Consider the following 19132-nt stretch of genomic DNA (forward strand, 5'->3'; position numbering starts at 1 on the left):
TCCGCTGATTCTGCTCAGTGGATACTAATATCCTGCTGACACTTGGGGATGAAGGCGAAATTCAGCACTGTCTTAGGTTGCTGTAACTAGGTCCCGCTTATTGCTGTGCAGCAAAGACACCCTCAAATTCGACTGCTATGGCTTACTCCACTTTTCCTTATCTTTGCAACCACTTGCCTGAGATCACATGTACAGTGGGCAAAATTGCACTGCTGCACATTAGATATGTGGGTCACTGTCTTTCACTCTTTGCACTTGACTGATATATTTGCTTCCTTTGAAAATCACTGTTTTGTCATATATGCAACCTGAAGCTACCTATACAATCCTGCAATTAACAGTCCCAAGAACCATATGTATGTGCAGGTAAAAATAATTCACATTACACTTCTCCACAACACTCTGGGCTTTGAATTTTTTCCTATCCTTGATAATCTTAATCTCATCCCTCTAGTCTGAAGATTTCTTCTTTCCTATTCTCTATGTGTCAGACTCTTCTTTTGAGTAGGTTATCTCATGATTTGTTCTTGAACATCAGTATTCTAAAGCATTATGTATTGTACACTTGATATTAATTAAGTTGGGTGGCAGGGCTTACACAAACAGAAGAATTTTGGAAGAACTAAAGCAAATCTTAAGTCACTCCTCAAAAATCTAACATGTTACATGGGGTTACTGTGGAAGTAACTACATTAGATAAAAAAAAAGGGATCAAAATCCTGGAACCAGTTTTCTGTTTTAAGGGGTTCACAAGGTTCTTGGTAGAGCTCTAGTAAAACAGAAAACCTCAAACATCCCACGTACTATCGTATTCCTGTAGAAGTTCCACTGCTGTGAGAAGAACAGCTCTGTGCTCAGGATCTCGGATGTTCAGTTCATCCAAATCTTCTTCTTCTAAAAGCTTAAAGGTATCCAGATCTTCATAACCATTGAATAGAAAAGTGGGCATGTGCTCCTGCACAAATGGAAAATAAAGAGGGGAAAAAAAAAGATAAGAGCTGTAAGACAACAAATTTATTCAATTTATTTTGTCAATAAAGATACTAGATGAGATTTTTTGCACCCAGCAAAAAGGCAGTAGTTAAGCAAATGCAAACCAGTGCACAGCACCAAAATTATAGTATTACAGCTTGTATAAACAGTGCTCAGAGTTCAGAAAAGTAGCTGTGGCAGAACTAGAATGCTGCACATATTTTTGTATTTGAAATGCACTATATTAGATGGTCTGGGTATCAATGCTACCTGAACACACAGTATGGCATGGCTCTGCAAGAGGGGAGAAGTACGAAGGGTGAATGACAGCCACATCGATCTATCCCTAGCACTTCTGAACAGAAACGTAGAAAAAACCTGTCCTCTTTAAAGACAGGATAACCATTGTTATTTTACACATTTTGCTTGCCTCTGGAGTGTTAGCTAGCGGCCATACTATGCAACAATTTACAGTCTCTGAGTATATGACTTGCAGCCTGAGGCACTTCATCAAGCCTGACAGGCAGTTCTGCCTGGCCTCAGCTATTTTCACTGTGCAGCTAAGATCTGATTCTGCTAACTGGTGTCACAAGCCTTAGGATTATGAGTCTGGTGGGCAGCTTTCTAAACTAACAACTCAAAAGGTGTGGCCCCCCTCCCCTAAGCAAAACTGAAGGGTAAACAGAGAAAGAGAGAATTTGGACCTTTAAGTTGATGCGATCCAAGAGATCCTCAACTGACTTGGGCTGGGGTGGTCTGCTTTTTCGACGTCTCCTGGTGGGCCGCTTTGGCTTCTCTTCCTCTTCATTTAACACATCCACATAGATAAATTTGAAAGTGCCAACTTTGTTGTTCAACAGGCCCATCCAAGTGCCCATGGGGGGTTTGCTGATTATATCAATGATGTCACCCTTCTACAGACCAAAGAAGCAAGAAAGCCTTTTAAGCATGCTTTCTGATAGGTATTTAAGCAAACATACCCACCCGGATTTCTATGTACATGGAACGGACAACACTCTTTAGTTTTCAAAGCTCTTGCAAAAATGTCTGCTTATACTTGTTTTACAAGTGGAAGAAAAGGGAATTAAGTGACATGACTTCAACCACAGAACAAGTCAACAAAAGAACCCGGAATGGATCCCTACCGTCCACATTCTCCAACCTGCTGACACTTCTGTAGAGCACCACTGCTGTTTTGTACAAATGTCTCTAAGCTATGCAACTATCTGAAATTGGTGCAAATAAGAACATGCTCAGTGTAATGGGCATAACTTCACCTCAGATCTCCTGAGCAAAGGAGGCTTATGCAGAAGGAACTGTGTAACAATGTTGCTTTTCCTAATGTGCCCCAGACCATAACAAAGAAATGGACACAAAATCATTTTTGTATGCCTAAAGAGATTGCCTTGGATACATCTGCTTTAATAGGAATTAGCTGCCACTGGAATTTTAAGTAATGAATGTAAGGAGCAAGATAGTTTGAACTGAATACAGCACCACTGAAAATAATCAGAGCTGATATCAAGAAAAAATTAAAGATAGATAACCACTCAGTTGGCAAAGTATTTCAAAATTAACTCAAAACAAGTTACATTAACTCAAATGCCTTTAAGAGACACTATGTGCAGGTGCATGGACATTTCTTCCAAGGGTTTTAAAATTTTTCCATTGAGGATTATTTCACTGTGGCAGACAAAGTATTTTTCCAGTCTTTCAAGCAAAATCCTTGCAAAAGGGAAATGAATTCATGGCACATTTTTATTTTTCCCAAAACTGAAGACACAAGTGTCTTTCCCTAGACGTGGAAAAACACCAGTACTTATGTTCTATAACATTTTGCTATAATTCTGTAATTGTTATATAAGCAAGTCTTAAACATGTAAGACATGTTAAACGGCTTCAAAAAACACATATAAACTTGTAACAAGATTAAGAATTCTATAGTACTTGCAAAGAGCTTTTAATTTAGAATTTTAGCAAAATAAATGTTTGACCCCTTAAAAACAGACATAGCTAGTACCTTGAGCTTCAGAGAATCTGTATCATAAGGACTTGGAGTAAAATCAGTGTGAACCCTGGCTCTTCCACAAAAAGGACCTCTGTAAGGAGGCTCTTCATCATCACCATCTTCTGATTTCACACTCTCCCTGTTGCTGGTTGAGGAATCTGTTGTACTCACTGTCTGACCACCTGTGTGAGACACACAGAATCAGTTCACAAATAAGCTTCTGAAGAAGCTTCAGAAACAGAAGTAAGATAGAAAACAGGTCTTCTTTCCAGAAAACATGATAATCAAAGTTGAAAGTCCTTAAATACTGCTATTTTTTATACACACATGTGATGGGAGAGTTAGTTAATCTACTCTGCACTCCTGTTTTCCTGAATTCAGCTCCTCAATATTTAACTGAGAAGCTGTTTAACTAGTGTCTCATCTACGGTATGTCACAGGAATGTCATCTTTCTGGGAAGTTTCGCTTACAAAAAAAACATAGTGGTGTGAGGAAAACAAGCTCCTGCACGAGGGTTACAGAATCCCTCTCACATCCTGAAATTCGGTGAATACTGCAGCAAGTTTACATCATCTGTGTTCCATTTAAGCTCTGTTTCATGTAGAGATAATCTTAACCCGAGAGGTTTTAAGTACTACTTACTCTTCCTTTAACTATTTAATGAGAGAACCTCAAGGTTTCTCTAGAGGGAGGGTGGGAAGCCCGCCAGGAGCGCCCAGGAAATTTCTCACTTGAAGTGAGAATTACGATTCTTGGCCAGCAGTAAACAGGCATATTATTATATTACGTTTATATTATAATATTTATATTATAACAGCAGGACACAGCAAACCCAGACAGAAAGTTGGATTTCACTTTTTCAGGGCTCTGCATAAACACAAAGCAAAAAAAATAGTCTCTGCACCAAAGAGGTTACAGTTCTTTGTAAACCTTTAATGACTAACCATCAGCCTTTCTACTTTTTAACCAGTTTCCGCTTTGACTTCCTGTGATTCTGCTTACTGTGGAGATCTCTGCTCCCTGAAGCCACAGATATGGAGCAATACAATTACAACTGAACTTACTCATTGAGCTCTGACCACTTAAGGAACTCCTCAGGCTTTCTACTGAGCCACCGGCTTTCAGCTTGGGTTTGTCCAGGGAGTCACTGTCTGGTGGTGGCGACTGCGGAGAACCTGGCATGACCCCAGGGCTGGACTCCTGAAAGGGATTGAACCATTTCAGTTTGGTAAATGAACATAGGCACTGATGGGAGCTTCTTGTTCATCTCCAAGGAAAAAGATTCTGTTTTCCTGTTCTTTACCAGACAGGTTGAAACCCTCCATCTACTTATTTAGCAGTACTCAACTGTGGTAAAAACCCCACTTTATTAGGCAGAACAGTGGTGATGGGAGCAAACAATTCAGTCTGGAAAAGCTAGCACTGTAAGAAGAAAGAAACACTACAAAAAACTCCCAATTCAAAGATTTTCATGACACACGATATTTTTTTGCCAGCAGCAGTTGCAAAACAGCTAGTGCCAAATTCAGCTTTCAGAAACAGGATTTTGTACAAAGATGAACACAAACAAATCAGACAAGCAAGTGAGATGTGCAGCAATATTTCTTTTTGAAGTGAATTGTTGATAACACTGCTCATTTACCTACAAGAAAAAAAATTTAGCCAGAAAATGCAGCCTGTGCACAGTACAAATATTCATAAACATAAATGCATAAATATAAAATGATTTTGCTACATGTGCAATAGGTGAGGCAATTTCTGTTTTCATTCAGTCAAGCGTTACAAAAAATCAAAAAGAGTATTTCCTAATTGAAATTCTGTCAGCCTCAATGAAGCACAGTTAAAACAAAGCAGCGGATATTTGTGGCCAGCATAATTTTGCTTGGTTCTTTTGAATGCAGAAAGAGATACGGGCACACAGTTTGAGTCATGATGCCTGAAAGTTACAAATACTCTAAAACGACTGTGCCATAAATTTTGAAAACAAAAGAACTGTAGCTTGCATACAAGAATTTTTGTGGAGACGTGTGGTCATAAAACTTTTATATGAACGCTATTATTTGCATGCTGCAGAATCATTACGAAAAAACTCACCCCAGCATATGACTTCAGAGGTCAAGTCAATCTTAGAGAGAGAGATAGAGCAGAAGTATTGCTAAATCACTGTAAACCAATTTTTCAAAGGATCCCTTCTTTTTTGGCAGACTTTGCAGAGGGGCACCCTAAGTTCAGTCAGACACCAAGCATCTTCTTATCAATATCAAATCACGTTAGACCCTTAAGTATTTTAATTGTAAGTTTAAATTGAATAACCACAACTGTAGCAGTGCCCCTGGTTATGAATAAGAATGGCTAACAGTTCTGCAGGAAAGGGATTTTAATATTGCAGAGCCTGGCGCAAAACTGGCCATGTTTCTGCCTCTACACTGTCTTCAGATTCTTTGGGGTTGTTACTCTGAATGTTACAAACTTCTCTTTTTACAGGCGCTAAGGCTTTGTATTAAATACCAAAAGGCAGATCTGGCAGGGCTTGACTCCAACCTCCTTTCCATTCCCAATTCTCTATGACTGCAAGCACCCCCCGCGACCCAGCCGGCAGGAGCCCGCTTGGGGGCGATGTTAACCAGGAAGAGCTCTGCTTTCCCTGAGGCTTTCGAACCTATTCCTTACACACTGCAAGAGGCAAGACTAGTTTTAAACAAATGCTGAAGATATCTGACACTCCAGTAAAGCAAGGAACCCAAAGTATACCAAAAGGCAATTGTTTCTAGGCCAGTGAAATTCAAAGCCTAATTTAAAACTAATGTACTTCAGGTTTGCCTCTAAGAATAAGCTATAAAAATCTGTAATGAAAGAATAATAGGAAAATCTTCTGTGGGATGCCCCTTTCTGACTAGATTGTGTCTCTGTTTTAATGAGCTGCTGCAGAGGGCAAGCAATGATGGAGGAAAGATCTGTAATAGCAGAGAGGAGCTGCATATGTGAAGTTATGCTGGGAATTTAAACTGAAGTGTAAATTGCAGATTAAATGTATTACTGTGACCCTGTGTCACAGATGGGTTCCCTTAACAAAATACAATAGAAAAGAAATGGAAATAGTGAGATGTGCGATGTCATCAATGACAGACTTCTGTTGATGAGCTACTTAAATGAAAATCTGAAAATGCATTTTCCATGGTATTGGCATCTATAGGAAGCCATTTCACAGTGAGGGATTTTATAGGAACACAGGAATAAGCCATACCATATAGTCTGATTAGAAATTTCTTCAGAGATGCCTTGATGCATGGAAATCAATACTGATTATCACTTCTGCATTATTAAGTGGATTCTACTGCAGACTCTACATACCTGCTCAGACAGAGAGCTGCTGTATTTTTTAGACATCCTTTTCTTCATGGTTTCTTTTACAGACTTCACCTTTTTGCCCAGAGATATACGGGAAGCAGAGGGTGATTTGATCACTTCTTTATAAACAAAGTCTCCTTCTTTGCCCTGCAAAATAAAACATGGCTTAAACCTATAAAATAGAAGAGCCACTTTTTTCCTCAGTCACAGTTACTGCAGAGGTATCCCGGCAGACACAGGACGGCAGCATGGTGTCCTGTCAGCTGTTGAGACCTTGTGCAAACCACTGTAGCAGACCACTGTAACTTACTCTTAAGGCCTGATTTGTAACCTTTTTGTGAAAGTACTGTGTGTAGATGTGTCAGGGTCTGTTAGGATGCCTTTATCCCTGAGTTTCAGGTAACTATTTGACCTGATAGAAAGCCACACTGTCTCAGGCTAAGCCTGTCCTGACAGGACACACAACAGTAGTTGTGGTTCATGTTGATCAATACTTCAAAGGGCTTAACAAGACTAAAGGTACCTCTGAGATCCTAGCCAAATATATATCTGTATGTGTATATATATATATATGGATACTTATATTTGGCTACCCAAATTTACTTTTTATTTTCAGACAGGCATTCCATTAACCTCTGTGGTTTCGGTGCAGGCTGTTTATAAAAAAACTAAACCAAAATACCACCACAAAAAAGCTACTAAATCCATCAACCATGGTAGGTTATACTTGCACAGCTATTCTTAAGGCACACAACAGGGTACTGAAGAACTAAATTAGCTGGTCCATATATAGTGGATGACCAGTTGCTTTGAATGCATTTAACCTTTTTGAAACCAGTTTAAGATATTAAGCATTTACTTATGGCACAAGCACACACCTAGCTTGGATCAGAGGACATTTTGCCAAACTTACTTGTATGATTCAGCCCTTATTAAGATTGTCCAGGCAGCATGTTAAAAATGATCTTTCATTCTACTCTGTTTCAGGAACCATAGCAAGGCAGTTCTCTTAGAGCTATCCCTAGAACCCTCCATTGGCAAAGATGCATAAAAAATCAGAGCACAAAAAAGGACCAAAATCCATCTGGCCAAAGAGATTTTCTACTGAATTTGGTCTCTGACTTGATTCAATTTAAATACATGAAGACAGAAAAACAGAAAACCCTAAAATAAATGGACATTATATTCCACATAACAGATTTCTCTCTTTTTTTCCCCCCTTAAATTTATGTATGTTTTCTATCTTACTAATATTCTCACAAAAAGTTTCTCTGAAATTCAACTGATACTTCATTTCTGACAATGCAGTATTTTTCCCTTTACAAGTTGTTTGTGATTACAACTTCTTTGGGAATTTTGTCTTTTACCAGAAATTAAGAACAGCTCTTTGCCTTATCGTTTTGGAAAAAACCTTCCACTTAATAGACTTAAATGTTTTCAAGGAAAAAACCTCTTTGATCTGCATATATTATTCTGATGCACTGCATCTCACCCACTACTGATGCTCATAGGGAAAAATGTAACATCTAGACTTCACGCTTTCTTATGTTAAAAGCAATCTGAACAAAACAAGTATCTCTGTTTAAAGATAAATACAAAGATCAGAAGTTAACATTTTTTCTGAGGTGAAAATTGATGAGTAAAATAACCACCCATAGATTTAGCCAAATTACGGTTATTTTTGATGTTAAAAAATTAATAAGAAAACAAAAAAACAAGCCCAAAAGACCCAGCTGACATAAAAAATAACATAATGCTGGCATACAAAATGTTTCACAATTTAATTTTGATTTAAGTGGACGGAGAAACTATCCGATCCTATGTTGAAACAGAAAAGAAAAACATAGATGGGCAGAAGGAAAAAATATGTTGGCAATTTCATTTGAAATAATGTTCTGGCTCATTTCCGTTCTGTCACTTTTGGCTGCAGGCCGACCAACAGTAACACTGGGATCAACATGAGTAACATAAAATGGAATTAATTCTCAGGGGAGATGGTTTGGTTTTTTTTAAAACACAAAAATGCTCTGAGATCAGTTGCGCAGCACCCAGCACAATGGGATCCTGGTCTACTCCAGAGCTCTTAGATACAATGAGAAAACAAATAATAAATCTCTTACATAATGACTTCCATGCAAATAACTTGCGGATCTTCAGTGAATGAAAGTTTGCCGCATCATCCCAAAGAGTAAATATTTTTACTGAGAAAGTATAGCAATCATATGTTTTGCCTTGGGTGATGCTCTGAGGAAGTCACACTGAAGAACAGCCCACAGATATGCCCCCAGATCTGCACTTTGGTCACCTGTTTCTGCCTCTTTACACATATGCTATATAAATACTTATATACACATGGATATGGGTGGGTATGTTATTCTCAAAGCTAAGGAAGTTTGAGGTTAACAAAGATACTCTGTTTTCTTGGATCCCCAAACTATTATTACAGACCTAAATTACACTTCAGTCTATTATAACTCGACTGTGCATTTCATTTTATGCTATTTCAAATCTGCACCTTCTTAAACTCACCATTTGGTCAGAACTGTTTCCAATATGAAGGGAACGATTTGTCAAGTCAAATCCTCCAAAGCTACAGGTTCTCTGCAAAAAAACAAGTATAGATGCAGTTTTATCACAGTGACTAGCTCACTCAGAACATCTGTGATTTGGAGAACACCAATTAAAACACAAATGTCTGCAAAAATGGAAACAAACAAACAAACAAAGGGATGAGAGATTATAAATCAAGAAATCCATTGTAAAGCAGTTTGTGTTTTCCAGAGACAACTCCTTGGCCTAAGGTCTGCTGCTGTTGAGTCACCTATTGCCTACTCTTCAAAAAGAAAAAAAGACTTTTTGGTCTGAGGAAACTGTTGATTCAAGTTTTCCAAGCTGCTGGCAACTCCACTTCAGCACTCCCATCTGCCTTCATATGTATGCTCCACAGTAGCACTGAAACAGAGAACCACCAATCCTTTAAAGTGTTGAATAACCTACCTTCTGGGAATAGCTGCACAGGTTGCATCTGCACTGAAATATAGGGAATTGCTGGAAGCCTAGTGGGGCAAGCCCTTGGTAAGAGAAGAGAAAAACCAGCCCCACTAACCATAAGTATTGTGTCCCCAGAGACTCAGCAAGTCCTGATTCCAGATTAGGTACTTCCAGCTTTTGCTTGACAATCCAAAAGATAACAAAACCTGAGTAACGAACAACTGGCTGCATAGTATTCAAGTAACTGGCCCTGTCAGAGGTCTCACAGGACAATCCAGGACGAAGGTATGGCGATCACAATTCACTTGCACAACTTCAACTCTAGGCTCTGAGAGTGGTTTTGAAGACAGGCAGATGTCTATTACAAGTATTCTCTTCAGAGTTAGAGCTGAGACAAACAGGAGGCAGAAGTTCAACACTTGTGAACTCTCTAAGTTCTTAGGGTCTGAACTGCCCAACACAATAACTTAACTTCAAAGGCACTTGAAGAATCAACTTAGCATCAGATCAGAACTACAAAGGACGATGAGTCAGTGAAGACCCACCACCTGAGAACTACCAGTTTCCTCTCTGAGGAAGAAGCAAGCTCTATAAACTGTGCTACTTAATGGACAATTACAACAATTAATTCTAATAAAGTAAGCATTCTTTCTGCCCTGTTTACCCCTGATCAGCACACATATTAGTAGCTTTTAAAAAATTTTACTTTCTAGCTTCTATATTGGGTGCTGCTTACACCAAACATGCTTGGATGACAGTTTCTGCAACCACCACAACTCTATCACAACTCAAAGCCAGCTTTGTCTAGGCCTCACACACATTAAAGACAGTGCTGTGATGTAGAATTTTTCTAAGTGTTTTTTTCCAGAAGGCAATGTGACTATGGCACAGGTTTTAAAAACTGTTTTTGGAAAACATTTGAGACCAACCACAAGCAATATGATCAGTTTCTAAAGCACAGCATGTTTAGCTAGTAATTTGGTTCTTCTGTGAAGGACCGTTATAACTAATCCTACAGCACATGGTAATCCCAGCAACGAAGAGGACATCTGGAACTGCTCTGAGCAAACTTGTCTGTCAAACCAGCCAGAGCTCCTCCTAAAGAAGTCTTCTTGGAAAGCAAAATGACCGTTGGTTAAAAGCTTCTGAGTAAATGTACCATATTAAGGATGCTTATTGTTTCACTATGGACCTCCCCATACATTTAAAATTTAACTTCCGCTTTCAGATTCCAGTAGCGACCCTGGCAATACTGCACTAAACAAAAGGTCTGTGGATGAGGAGAGGGATATTCAATGGAATGGCCATGCAATCAAAAGTATTATCATTTTGGGAGAAAAGAAAAACTGATGCAATTTGAAAATTTCATGCATGTCCAGGTCACTGAAACAAATATAAATGACAAAAATGAATGGTAAGGAAAGACAGAGTGACCAATTCCACTGAATACATAGGCATTGCAATTTCCCTGAGGTTGCAGCAAACAAAAAATTAAGTGTTTTTAGGAAGGAGCATCATTAGTTGAAGTCTGCCAGCTATTTGAGGTTTCAGAAAGAAATGTATTGAAAAAGTTAGTAAGAGTAGCATGTCTCCAATATTTATCTGATTCAAACAAGGCTGGAGAAGCAGTTGACTGAGGAGTTCCTCCACAACAACAAAATGCTATCCATTTCTTCTCCAACTGTATCTCCATGAATAAGTAAAGGTCACTCCAGTTGGTTTTCATAATGAAATTACTACAGCAAGATGAGACTAACTTATTAGAAGAACTGAAAAGCTTGTTTCTATCATCTGTATTTACAAAGGCAGTTTTAGAGGGTATTTTTATTTATGGGGCATCTCTAGAACATACAAGTATGCTCTTTTTTCCAAAATAACCCTATTATTCAATCCACAGAAGGACAAGTAAGGCTTCTCTTATCATCGTAATATCCTTATGGGAAAACAGTGTCTTCTGAGTACAATAAACAGCACCCTGTGAGGGGTGAGACAAGCAGTCAATGCAGAAAAAATAGTTAAGCTGCCAAGAGAGAATGTTCATGGTATTGGGTAGAACAAACATCTATATATTTTGTGGCCAAAGAGCAAAAAGTGAACCATGAGGGCTTGCTCATCTCCCACAGGTTATTCAAGGAGACCAAAGCTGTGATTCTTGTACCTTATACCTGAAGAAATGATACAGAGGCCTCAAAAAAAAAATCTGTTATTCTGCACAAAAAGCTGTTTCTACTATATTGTTCACTGGAATATCTTGCTTAACGTTACGGATGCAGTGGTGTTTCCACGCACTGAAGTAGGGATCATTATCAACTAGACAACAGACTAGCTGGCTTTGGAGATCTGGCTGGCACCAAAGGCAAGTTCCTAGGAAACTCAGAATCATGGTTAACGGAACAGTCAAAACTGGGTCATATAATCAGGAAGCAGCTTTGGGTCCCTCTGGAATGTTCAAATCACCTAATTTCCCATTTTAAGCACAATTTCCTACTTTGGCCACCCCTTGTTCCCTTTCCAAACGCTCTGAAGGAAGGTGCCACCTTCATCCCATGCTAGGAGCAGTAGCCACTGACAGAACAGAAGTGATACTTCTGGTGGTGGTGAACAGCAAGCAGGAAGGCAGTAACTACCTAATGTCAAACTCTCTGTCCTTCTGCAGCTGTTTGGTGTAAGGGAGAGTATGGAATGGGTGGGTGGGTGAACTGATGAGATGCAATCTGAGCAGGGGAGGGCCAATATAAGACAATAACAGCAGAAGAGAAATAGAGCACAGTTGAACATCAATGCTCTAATACTCCGAACATTTTGTTCATCTCTCAGAATCCCATTGAGTACCAACTCCAAAAGCATCACAAAAAACATATTTATAGCACCTCAAACCTCCTCTGTTCACCAGTGATCTTTATTTCTGTGTTAGGTGAACCTAAAAAGCAGCACTTTATCATATTTGCTCTCTCTCATCGAATAATTCTGTACATGTAGAAACTGCAATTCAACAAAACTCTTCTCTGACAAGATGATATCAAGCTCTTCCCTTTCAGCTGCATTACAGTGCTTAAGGGTTTCTAATGGCAAGGAAAGCAGAAATACTACATTGTAGTTAAAAGTATAAAGCAGAAAATGTTCACTGCAACCTCATAGAAATTGAAAGACCACCTTCACGGCAACTCTTTGACTCACAGACTTTTGGTGGATTCTCAAGAGAACCCTTTTAGTACAGCGATCCACTGTGGCAGCCCACTTCCTCTTGGCCTCCTCATCCTCCTCCAGCAGGCATCTCCTCAGGTCCTGCTTGTCGGCCTTGCTCAGGGTCCTGTCAGTAACGGGACGCACCAGCTGTGAGAGGTTGAGGTGACTGTACAGGCTTCTCTCCACCACATAGGTAATATTGAACTCGCTGACAGAAGTGCGCCCTCGTAGCCTTCTGTTTGGGAAGCCACAACTTCCACCCCCTTTCGTTTTGTGCCGCAGTAATTGCAGGTCGCAAGTTGTGGGGGATGCTCCTTTCCTAGCAGGGCGCTGGCAAAGAAAAGCTCTGGAACAGGAATAGTTAGTATCCATTTTCTTCAATCGGATCTGCTTCCTTACACTCTGAATCTCCTCCAGGGACACCAGAAGATGGTGCTTGTGCCTGTTGCTGTCATAAAAGCAAATGCTTTCTGTACTTACCCCATGGCTCAGCGAGCCAAGGCTCTTCTTCATTTCTCCATCTGTCAAGGAGCGGCAAACTTTCTGGGACTTCTCCTCTTCTGGGTAAGAGAAAAATGTCCCAAGTTTCTTGGGAGGCTTGATAAGGCCACGGCTATCAGTTTTGCTGAAGGTCTTCACCAGCTTCCGGTTAGCTCCCCACATATCAAGACTGCTGGATGAGGGAGAAGTAGTAAGTGAGTCAGAGTCGTCCTCTGGCTGCTTTTCACAGGAGCCGTCAAAGTAGAATTGCTTCTTGTGAACTCCAGAGTAAAGTGCTGATCTGTCATCCAGTATAGGAGAGTTGTCAAGTGAGTGCTCTTCCACACCTACATGGTAAAAAAGTAGCACAATGCATGTCATTGTTCGCACTTCTCTAAGATGTTTCCCTGTAGAGTCTTACTGTATTTATTTAGGATATCACCCACTTAAATTGTAAGAAAACTATTCTTGATATAAGTTGCTCAGAAGTTATTTGTGAGTGGATAAACCTGAAGCAGTTCCTTCCATTTGTGAAGTGAGAGTTCTGGGATGAGTTAACACAAGACAGACAACAACATCCTGTAAGTACACTCATCATTATTTAAAGTTTCTCTCTTTTATCTGCAGCTAAGTAAGACCACTTAGATGCTCTCACTAAGAACCCCTTAAAAGCTGAACTGGGATCTGTTTCTCATGTTTTTCATCTGATATTTGCATATGATGCTCATCTACAATAGGTCGAAGTATACCCAGGTATTAAGAACCAAACAAGTATCTCTCAGGTCCAGTTTTCCAATACCCAGAGCTGCTGTGGCTGCAGAAAGCAGTATTTTTTGCATGAAGTTATGGAGATGAGCTCCAGGATGAAATTAAAAATTCTGGGTTTTTGGTGGGGTAAGAAGCACCAGTTTCAATCACAGAATTTATTTAACAGATGCAAAGACAAAGAAGTAGGTCAAATGGCAAGTGTGCCAATTTCAGCAGTGTCCTGGTAATGACAGAAACACTTGATGTTCACCAAATTTTTCCAGAAAATATTTAACAGGAATATTTTGCAACACAAATACTAGAGATGGGCAGATAGCCAGGTTTCCTTTTTGGAGTGGAGAGGGGAGAATAAAAGACTTGAAACTGCAATTCCTTTTCACATTTATCATATAGGAAACTTTTCTCTGGTGTTTTCTTTTGAGCAAATTATAGTCTCAGGTATTAGATGCAGTAAAAAGGTAAGAGTCAAAAAAAAGTACACATCCTCCTCTGTCTCCCTGACAAATTTCACAGCATTCATAGGTATATATCAGAAATGCACACAGAAACGTGATTGTATTTATTTCTTTCCAAAATAAATTTCTTGTGTGACCTAACTTTGGCTTCATCTTTGATTACTTCTACAGTCTTACAGCAGAGTTAAATTTGAACAATTATCAAAATACTTATGATTTACTAAACTCACTCATTCAATAACAGGGGACACCTTTTATGATGAAAGATTAGTTGCCCTGTACAGGATTACTGTCTCATCTTCAGTTCACTCTGTTGCCAAACATATTTGACATACATTTGTTGAAATCTAAGATGCTATTTTATCAAGCTTAAGATCACTGTGACATTGAAGGGATAGTGGATCACATCTGACATGAAACTTTCACTCTTGAGAAATGTACCGGGGTAGGTCTGTAGATTGAAGTCTAGTTTTTACACCACTTTCCCTGGACTGTCCAGCTTGCTCTTTTCTCCCTCTAGTTCTCAATTTGAATGGAAAATAGACATTCTCCTGGGACCGAGTATGTGCTGATAAACAATTTTAGTCCACTAAGTAAATATGTTTTTAAACAGCTTGTAGAATATGCATTGTGTTTCAAAACTGTAACAGATGTTATTTGGAGCAAGTCCATGACACAAAGCCATAATGACACAGATGTAGATGTGATGTGTTTTTAAGTGCTACATAAGAATGGTGCCCAGGAATTAGGAAGCTTCAGTTATTTAGCTCACTAGGAGCAGACTAAGATGAAATACACAGGATTCAGATATTGACAAATTCTAGTAAGTATCAGATCAGCCAGATGTACATTTAGTGTGATAACAGAGTCAATAACAGAAATGTAAGAGAAGGATCTGAGACTAGCGTGCTTTTCTTTAAAAACTACAGGAACAGATAAGGGAAGTTTTGTAAAGTTGTTCTTTCTGAAGAAATTTTTGAGGAGGATTGTGAAGAATCTTTCTTCTAGGAAACTGTATGCCAGTTTTCAAAACAAGTCTTACATTTTGCTAAAGGCTGTTGAACATTAATGACTTTATTTAAATTTTACTGATATTACTCAGTCAAATATTATAGCCAACTCCCCAAAACCTAGTCATCTAGAATTTCACATTACATCAGAATCATAACACAGATTCAGAGAACAGCAGCAAACAGCTCAAGAACTGATCCAGTCAACTGCAGGTAACTTGAAAGGCCAGACAGCAATACCCAAATCTGACCACTGTATTTTTTGTGGTCGTGCAGAGCCCTCTGACATATCCAAATGGGAATACAGACCTACATTATCAGAGATTGTGATGAACATTTATGAAGCACTATTAATGTGCTGTATGGAAACTTGGGTGTGGAATTTCCTGAAAAAAAAGTCATAGGTATCTACTGCTGATGTAGAATTGGTTACTTAAGGGGCCTTCTACTTACACAGAAGTTATTCAGAAGTAATCCATGTTGTTATTTAGCAATAATTGGTTTTTCTACAGAGTTTCCCAAGAGCCAATCTACAAAGAAACTCCAGAGTGGTAGATAAAGTACAAACTCAGAGTTACAGATAATTTATTCAGAGAAGCCTAGAGTTAGAGAAGACAGGCAGGAGGTGGAGAAAGAAGGAAGAAGAGCAAACATTTTTTTGCATACAATTGTTAATTCAGTGATTTTTCTGCCGAAGGCAGGGGTGGAAAAACTCATTGGGAAAAAAAAAACAAGCCCTGAAGGGAACTGGGACACTTAAGTGAAAGACTGAGGGAGAAGAGGAAATAAAGAGGTGAGGCGTTGTAAAAGAGGGTATGGAGAGCAAGACAGATAATATGCTGAAAAGAAAGTCTGGTCCAAGTGCAGGAAGGTGTCTGCATGCCCAGCTGCCTGTTTCTGCAGCTGCTGGTACCCCTGGAGCCTCCAGCTGATTGCTCCCTGCAGCTTTTCCCAGACTTCCAGAGAGAGAAGGAGGAGGTAGGACAGGCTTCTCTGGGGGTCTTCTTTACTCAGAGCAGGGGAAAAATAGTCCTGTTTTGTTTGTCCCATCTCAAACCCCATGTTTTCACTTCCATGGTATCCCAGCTTTATGCTCACCCTATGAGGTGACAGAACCTTTTCAGATCACCACACCTGCCCATTCCAGAGCTCTAGACTGGTTGTGCCTTTCATGCCAGCCAGTAACTCCATCCATAATGTAGGAGAGATGCCGGCCAGATCATAAATCTGCCAGCAGCTTCCTGCCACATATGCAAGATGCACATGTTCTCCTTAAATGCACTAGGAAGGAATCATAATATGGCTCAGCTCACTGCTAAGATGAAGGGATTTGGCATACGATGCCATGCCAAGAAAGCCACCAGCATGGAAAGGTGCCCACAAGTCCAGTGAGGACTCAAGCAGGGCTGTGCAGAGAGTCTCCTCAGGATCAGGCTCCATTAATCTGAGTGCTCACACACAGGTCATCCAGAGTTAATTCTACAGCATGGTGTTCCCAGGGGCTGAACTCCACTTCCCTTTTCCCACCCTCCTCCTCTTCCTCCCTTCTCTCCCCCTCTCTGTTGGGAGCAGGTCTCATTCAAAAGCCAAATTGCAGGCAGGCTCCCCCAGAAGTAGAATTTAGTATTACACAAGGCAGTCGCTATCCCACAAGAATGTCTGATAGAGTTTCTGTATTTTTGCCATAGGATGATGCCATGTGGTGCAACTGCTGCTACCCTCCCAAAACGAGCAAGGGCTTCACCTGTGTGCCATCCCAGGCCTCAGAGGAGGGAGCAGTGTGGTGGTGGCTCCACTTACGTCCTTGCTGAGCCTGTGGGGTAGCTGGCTGGCATTGCTCCTAGCATGGGGATTCCCTCCCCAGCATGCGGCATAAAACATAAACCAAGTTCTAATCTCTTAATGAGGGACTCTCAAGTGCTACTCTAAGAATACCAGATCAGCAGTAACCACATTCTAGGTTATCGCTTTCCTCCTTTCACAGTCTAAAAATTCAATTACTTAGGACATGCACAAGAGACAAGGCAGTCATTCCTACCATCCCTCCACTTGAGGAGGGATAAACACTCCACCCCTCCCTCCCCCAGCCCTCCACTTTCTGTCCCCTCTCAAAAGAAACATGCATTCACACATGCAGTTTTAACCATATGCACATTGCTTTTTACCTTCTGTGCTGGGTTTTTTCATTTCTTCAACTCTTATGAGTTTCTTCCTGACTCTGCGAGTAGAATTCACCAGCTTGTGCAACCTCTTAAACTTCACCGATTCCTCTGTTTCATCATCGGATTGTTCTCTTGACTGGCAAAGAAACAAAGGGAATATTAATAAAGTAGTAGTTCCACGGTTTGCTCCTTCAAGTTAGCTCATCTGCTGCATTTGTCAAGGCAGCTCTGTAACTGATGTTATATTTTCAGCCCCAGTCAGACAGAAATATTTAAATTACTGAGGGTTTTCTTGTTTTCTTTTCTTTTTTTTTTCTTTTTCTTTTTCTGAAAGCATGACATACCATTTTGATTTCTAAATCTGTGCAACGTAAGATCCTAGGCATTGAAATGCATTCCTGCCCTTGTCTTTCTTCACATGCATTGTGTAATAACTACTTCCACGTCCTCTCTCAGTGCGTTTCAGGCAGGGCTCTTTCCCAGGGCTCTTCTTACCATACCAGTTATGCTCCTGTGGTTTAGGTCAGTCCCTGGTCTGTCTGGCACCTCAGAACTTGCTGTTTAAACCTGGTTATAAACAGCTTCTCCAAACCGAAGCTCTGTCATTGACGACTTCTCTTTTTTTTCCCTCCAGTCTTCCCAGAAAATCAAAAACAGCAGCACAAGAAAGGGATGGGAAGGAAAGGAAGGAGGAGACCTCATCTGCCTCACTCACAAACTGCCACAACTACAAAATATTCCCTTCCTCCTCCCTGCTCCCTACACTCCTCCTGAAGACTCTTGAGGCTGGAATTAAGATGGACAGAGCATTCCTCCAGCACTGACCAAGGGAAAACTCTGACCTTTTCAGATATACAGTGCAGTCCATATTCCCCAGCATCCCGTTTCGTTTTGCATCTGATCCAGTATGCTCAGTTCCAGCTGTTTTCCCTCAAGTATCAAACATTACAGAAACAAAAAAAAATTCCCTTCTCTCCAGCAGCAGTGACACAACAAGCTGAAACAATCCATTCCTTGTGAACGAGAAGACGACTTCGATTTTCGAGCCAGATCCAACGTTCAACGTGCTACTTCCTCTGTTTTAATCAGTTCAGAATGTGGAAAGTGGTGGGGGGAAGGGCAGGGAAGGGGAGAGGAGGCCAACAGGGCTCTCCGACTTGGCCAGGACGACCCTGGCACCATGCGCTGCTGCACATTCCTGCACACAGCACAAGCTCCAGCTGGAGTGCAGTATGGATTGTATACCTAACTCTGTTTTCACCCACGGTCCCAGCCAATTTGCCGCATTCCTAATGGTCAGCTTTAAAAACCCTCATGCAACTTCCTGTCAATGCAGCTATCTGGGTTTCCACAGTGCACTCATCCTTTTTTTCACCTTCTCCTTAATTAAACTTTTAAAAAAAAATAAATTCCCAACAGATGCAAGCCAAGAAAAAAAGAAAAAAAAAAGCCACTCTCTTCCCAGCAAAAATGCTGTCTGCTTATCTGGAGGATGAATAAAACAGGCCAAATATAAAAATGCTTTCTACTTTTCTAGTGCACTGAAATATCAGGATGTGGTAAGAATGGTAGATGCCATGGGGCAGGACACCAATTAGCAGTTGCACAGGTACACTTTCAAAGCACAAACAGTGCCTAATGGAGCCAGGGCAGTTCTAAAAGTCTACCTCCCAGGCATGCACTGCACAAGGGCCCCAGAACCACACCACAGCAAACTTCAACAACTTTCTGCAAGGGCACTACCAATTACT

General features: G+C 40.3%; 1 protein-coding gene across 6 annotated transcripts in view; it reads right to left on the bottom strand.

Moving 5' to 3' along the window:
• SASH1 (SAM and SH3 domain containing 1) overlaps positions 1–19132 on the bottom strand; it is a 540681-nt gene that overhangs the window by 12979 nt on the left and 508570 nt on the right. For 4 of the 6 annotated variants that reach the window (XM_027725286.2, XM_039385702.1, XM_027725284.2 and 1 more), the window contains exons 9-16: positions 17385–17517; positions 12498–13333; positions 8859–8930; positions 6333–6476; positions 4046–4181; positions 2993–3162; positions 1677–1886; positions 805–955 (exon numbers count right to left, since the gene is read on the bottom strand). In XM_027725286.2, coding sequence (XP_027581087.2) covers positions 805–955; positions 1677–1886; positions 2993–3162; positions 4046–4181; positions 6333–6476; positions 8859–8930; positions 12498–13333; positions 17385–17517 — 1852 coding nt within the window. The remainder of the gene's footprint in view (positions 1–804; positions 956–1676; positions 1887–2992; positions 3163–4045; positions 4182–6332; positions 6477–8858; positions 8931–12497; positions 13334–17384; positions 17518–19132) is intronic. The other 2 variants (XM_027725293.2, XM_027725292.2) reach the window with 1 other exon arrangement.

The sequence above is a fragment of the Pipra filicauda genome, unplaced genomic scaffold (genome assembly GCF_003945595.2).
Source record: "Pipra filicauda isolate LSUMZ 115617 unplaced genomic scaffold, ASM394559v2 scaffold42_size3861933_pilon, whole genome shotgun sequence".
Taxonomy (NCBI): Eukaryota; Metazoa; Chordata; class Aves; order Passeriformes; family Pipridae; genus Pipra; species Pipra filicauda.